We start from the raw sequence: 5,000 nt of genomic DNA on the forward strand, positions 1-5,000 counted from the left end.
TAATCGTAAAGTCGAATAAAATTTAGTTCGGGAAACTGACGTAAATCAGTGGACCATCCGAGGGCAGAGATTCGTCTTAAATTTTCATCGTACTTGAAGTCGCCACTATTTTCCGTTGTATTCTGGTGATCCTGACCAGTATTATCGCTACTTTGCTGCTGATTCTCATCCGGTCGTAGCACGTGTCGCACTAGTATCGCGTAGACTTCTAACACCAAATCTGATTTTATTCCGCCCGTCGCTTCCGAATTAGAACGCAAAATTTCCCTTAAATCCTTCACTTTTAACTTCTGGATATCCTCTAGCGTTGAAATCTGCATATCCTTGTAAACTAGCACCATTTTAGAAGCGATTGAACCACGAAAGACTTCTCCGATCAGCTGTATTTACTGTTTTTGTATTACGCGGGTCACCGGCAGCCTCACTATGGTGTTTGCGCAGTTACTAATCCAATATGGCGCCGGGAACTGCAAATAGGGCTATTACAGTTGAAAGCGATAGTTTCTAAGGAGCGGAATAGCAGCGGAAATATAGATATTCTTACCAACTAATCATTCCTACCTTCACTTTACTGTTTCTTGTCACCCCATTCCACCGGCGTTTTTCCCCTTGTGGCGTGAACAATTTGTCGGGTAAAAAAAGGTCCACGGAATTGCACATAAACGCGCCAGAGGAGTGGGCAGTGCATCGGGTAGGAAATAATCGATGGCATTGCAGAAAGTGACAAGAAACAGTAGAGTGAAGGTAGAAAGGCATATTAATATTTCCACCGCTATTCGGTTTATTAGAAATCATTTTCACGAAATATTTTTATTTATTAATTCTCAACCTCGGAAATTCAATGCAATTCTAGTTTTCTCGTCGCCTCACTAAATTTCGGTTATCAGCCATCATTGTATACGTACGTTTGATGTTACATGGAAAATGAGTCCGTCAAATGTCGCTTTAACTTAAAAGTTTTCAGCCGGAAGCTAAGTTTTGTCGACAAAATGAACGGAAGGTTGAGAATTTAATAAAACAATTATTCTATTCGCCCTTTTGTGCTACTCGCCTTGCGAGCTATTTACCACGTGGTGGAGGGCTCAAGAGTAATATTTTAATGAACTTGGATGTCGCATGCTACGATCGGGTTGCCTGTGGAGGCAGCAATACCCCCCCCCCCCCCCAAAAAAAAAAAGGGAAACCCTAAATTTTTTTCGATGGTTCATAAGAACCTAGGTCGAAAAAATTTGACCTAGGTTGAAAAAAATCAATCTAGGTTAAATTTAAATTAACCTGAATTTTAATTCAACCTGTAACAGATACATACTTTTCCTCACGTAACTATGGCAAAGGTGAAACCTATATGGCAACTATTTTTCTAACTGTTTGAAATACAATTGACATTGATTTGAATCAATTCATACCTCTGGGCCAGTAGGCAGGAGAGCTTTATCGCTTGTGAAGGTTTTGTGAAGGATTTTAATAACCATGCTTTCAGTGTTGTTTGTCTCCTCTGCCATCTGTTGGAGTGGTTCTAAAGGAGGTCAATTAAACAAAGAGAAACGCAAATTTAAGGTAAGATGATGGCAGTTTGATTACAGGCCCATTATCAACCTTGATCTAACACGGTCGTATCTTTTTGTTTTGAAATTGCGCTCCTGTTGAATTGTGGCCTTCGATTGGCCATTTTTTTTTATCGAGCTTTTAAAGAAAGTCAAACACGATCATTATCAGGACGAGCACTTGTTTCTGTTATTACTTGAGGGTCATTTTCTTCTGTATTCCTAGAGTGATATGAAGTTTTGGAGCCGATGCGCTTTTGCGGGGCTGATGTATTTTACTTTGATTTCCTTCTTCCTATTGGCCTTCATACCGAAAAAAATATATATATATATTGAGAAGACAATCGTCTGAGAATCTATTAATCATATTGCTCATAGACCACGATCGCTGCTGTGAAAGACCAGGGGGTTACTCTATGATCGCTGCAGCCGCTGAAGACGTTTTTCGGCGATCGTATGGAAACCAGGCATTACCTGTAAAAGGGAAAGAACCGCCATATTGCAGCCTGTAATACTCCTGAAGCTCCCTCTCCCAACTCTGATCCATTCTAAATATTTTCTGTTGAACAATTATTAATAAAGGCAATATTTTGAGAGGCTGCGTTTTTCAAAAGAATAACAAAGGTCACTGATGGTAAGATCTGATCGGGTTGTTCGAAATAGTCCAGTGGCCAAACCAGGATTTTACCAAATTGGCTGCACCCCATGGGTGGCAAGATGTTCTTGGTATCGCTTTAAAGCTTAGAGCCTGCTGATTAAGAATCTATTTGTTAACACATAGAAAAACTGTCCAAAGACCTTGGTAACCTGGCCTAAACAACCCATATTCCCTTGCGCTAAAATTTCATTAAGCTGATTTTGCTATTTTTAAACTGTTTTTAGGATCATTCTTAGTCGGAAACTAATTATTTCTGTATCCTTGCCCCTTGCAGGCATTTTAATTTCAAAAATCAGTAAAATTGCTCCATTTGTCAAATTTCAGGAGGTTTTATGGTAATTAGGGCGAAGAGAGCCAAAATGCAGAGAAGATTTTATATTTCCACTCGTTAATCCCCCTAAAAACCATATAATTTCATTCAGATACATCCTTTTCATATTTTCAAATCATTCTTTGCACAGAAACATTTGAATTATGCGTTGAAATTGAAGGAAAAAACCTATTGAAGGCAACTGCATCAAACCGGAAGTGGAACGAAATTCACTTCCGGTGTCATTATTCCGCAAAACTATGCATGCTATGGGATTATTTCTCACAAAGACGATGCTTTTAGCTTATGAAATATCTGATATGACTCGTTGGCCTTAAGAGCGACTCTCTGAAGTGGTGTGAATCGAGATATCTTGCATAAAAGTCTTTAAATACGTACATGGTGAGACTGCAAATTTCTATGCAGAGCTAATATGTATAACTGCAGATAAATTAAACACGTTGTATTTGAAATAAGCGAAAACGACCTGAATGGAACTGTTTAACAACTCTATCAAGGGACATCGATCGTTTACAGTACCTATACTCTGTATCTCAGTTAGGACTGATGTGTAATGCTTAAATTGATATGCTCACTTCTTACAATTATTGCTGAAAATGTGCTTTTTTTGTCAGCAGAATCTAAGGTTCTTCGTCGCTTTCACTGTCCTCAGACACATAGTTGTCAGGATTGTCACATGTCTCGCCGCACTGGCATAATTCTGCACAGGGTACGCCATTTCTTTTGCATCGACAGTGATCAGTTGTGCAGCCTGTAGTACATCCACATAGTATAAGCTCCAGTAATGTCTCAGGCGCAGGGAGTAGCGACGTCCACTTGATATCCACTTGACCATCTCTGGCTGCCTGGTAGTTTGCACGCATTGTATGATTTCGTAGTGCATCTGGGCATGGCAGAAGACTTTGTGACTGGCCAAGGATCCGTGCTGATATATCCGTGCTGATATATCCCTGCAAAAATGACAAGCCAGGATTGCCGCATCAGTGTCTGGAGATTTAATTATTATGGTGGTCTCACAGTTTTCAGATGCATGCTTTGCATGGAGAAGTAACTTGTACCAGCTTTTTCATGGTTGTTGTTTAGCTCAGTGATCTCCTTACAAACATCCTTGCATTGATTTTGTTACAGATAGATATTCTGATGTTTCTATCAAGAATCCCGAGAGAGCAAAACATCCTAGTGTAGGAGCTGTCAAAGTTAAAATAACTGGAGGTGGTCAAAAGTGTCCCAAACAGTGGAAGAAGTTTGAGATTTCTCTTTCAGGAGTGGTCAATGGACAACTATGCAGATCGGATTGGGAATCGCAACATCTACTTTGCTGTTGAAGACAAGTACTTTCAGTTGTCTGTCAATGATGGCGTCTTGTTAAGGTTGTTTGGAGAGCAACTGAATGAAAAAACAGAATGTCGCTGGAGTTTCTTTCATCACTTGAAGTACAGCCATGCCATCGGTAATCAATGCTGTAGTGGGCGGAAAATCTTCAGCTGGTTCCACTCCTTAAATCAGCGTTTCTAGTAACTTAGACTTGGCAGTCTTGCAGAGGGATCCATCCACTGAAGCCAGAGACAACGGAAGAGGACCTAGGGAATACTTGGAAGACTTCTCGTAGATCCATTTCTCTTTTCTGAGCGACAACGAGAAGACGAGCAAAGAGGTCTCTATCAGCTTTAGGCATTACTTCTTTTCCACCTATTTTAGCAGATGAAACCGGCATAGAATCAAAGGTAGCCAGCTTTTGTCAGCCTCTTCCTGATGAAAGCTGTCATTGCTTCTTTACCCTTATCGTAGGCAGTAAAGAGATCCTCTTCCACCTTTTTTGAGGCCGTCATTCCAGATGCAATGTGGGAAAGTTTATCGGTGTCAGATTGTAAAAACAAATGACATCCTCCCTTTTCCTTTCCCCTCAATTACAACCTCACCATTTGGTATGGACATTCCAGCCATCTCACGGCAAGCTTGCCTCCCTTATTCAGGTTAAACCCTACAATTCCGCCTTTGGATTTTGTGTCTCTATTGATAGTCTGCTCGATCGTCTGATCAACAGCTACTTGACTGAATGCAATGCTTTAACGTTGAACCACAAAGTCGTCACCTTTGAATGCTTCATGGGCAGAAAGGTGTACATCTTTGAGTGACACCAGTAGACTGATAGGTATCTTGAGTAGTTCAGTGGTGCAATCATGGGCGAACATTGAAGGAAGTATGTTACGAATACAGGTGAGGTGTAGATTCCAATCAACTTTTCTGATTGACCGTATGAAACGCAGAAGCAGACAGGCCATTTCGATGTATGATCTTGCTGCTTGATCTTGCTGCTTGACCCTTTGCCGGATTCGTCGTACTTCACTCGCACCTCTTCAAGGTCAGGATAACTTACAGCCTTGATAATTTTACAGATAAGAATTGAGTGTACTCAAAACTATAGGGCTAAGGCAAAACCTAACCCGTACTGACAGGGGTTTGACCT

The 5,000-nt window shown here is 40.7% G+C and overlaps 1 protein-coding gene and 1 pseudogene across 1 annotated transcript in view; both read right to left on the bottom strand.

Annotated features, from left to right (window-relative positions):
• The window catches only part of LOC137970063 (uncharacterized), a 1,803-nt pseudogene extending 1,462 nt beyond the window's left edge, over window positions 1-341 (bottom strand).
• LOC137970598 (uncharacterized) overlaps window positions 1-5,000 on the bottom strand; it is a 56,492-nt gene that overhangs the window by 18,267 nt on the left and 33,225 nt on the right. The window contains exons 13-14 of the mRNA XM_068817120.1: window positions 2,019-2,103; window positions 1,407-1,516 (exon numbers count right to left, since the gene is read on the bottom strand). Of these exons, the coding sequence (XP_068673221.1) occupies window positions 1,407-1,516; window positions 2,019-2,103 (195 nt within the window). The remainder of the gene's footprint in view (window positions 1-1,406; window positions 1,517-2,018; window positions 2,104-5,000) is intronic.

This window comes from Montipora foliosa, chromosome 9, assembly GCF_036669935.1.
Source record: "Montipora foliosa isolate CH-2021 chromosome 9, ASM3666993v2, whole genome shotgun sequence".
NCBI classification, from domain to species: Eukaryota; Metazoa; Cnidaria; class Anthozoa; order Scleractinia; family Acroporidae; genus Montipora; species Montipora foliosa.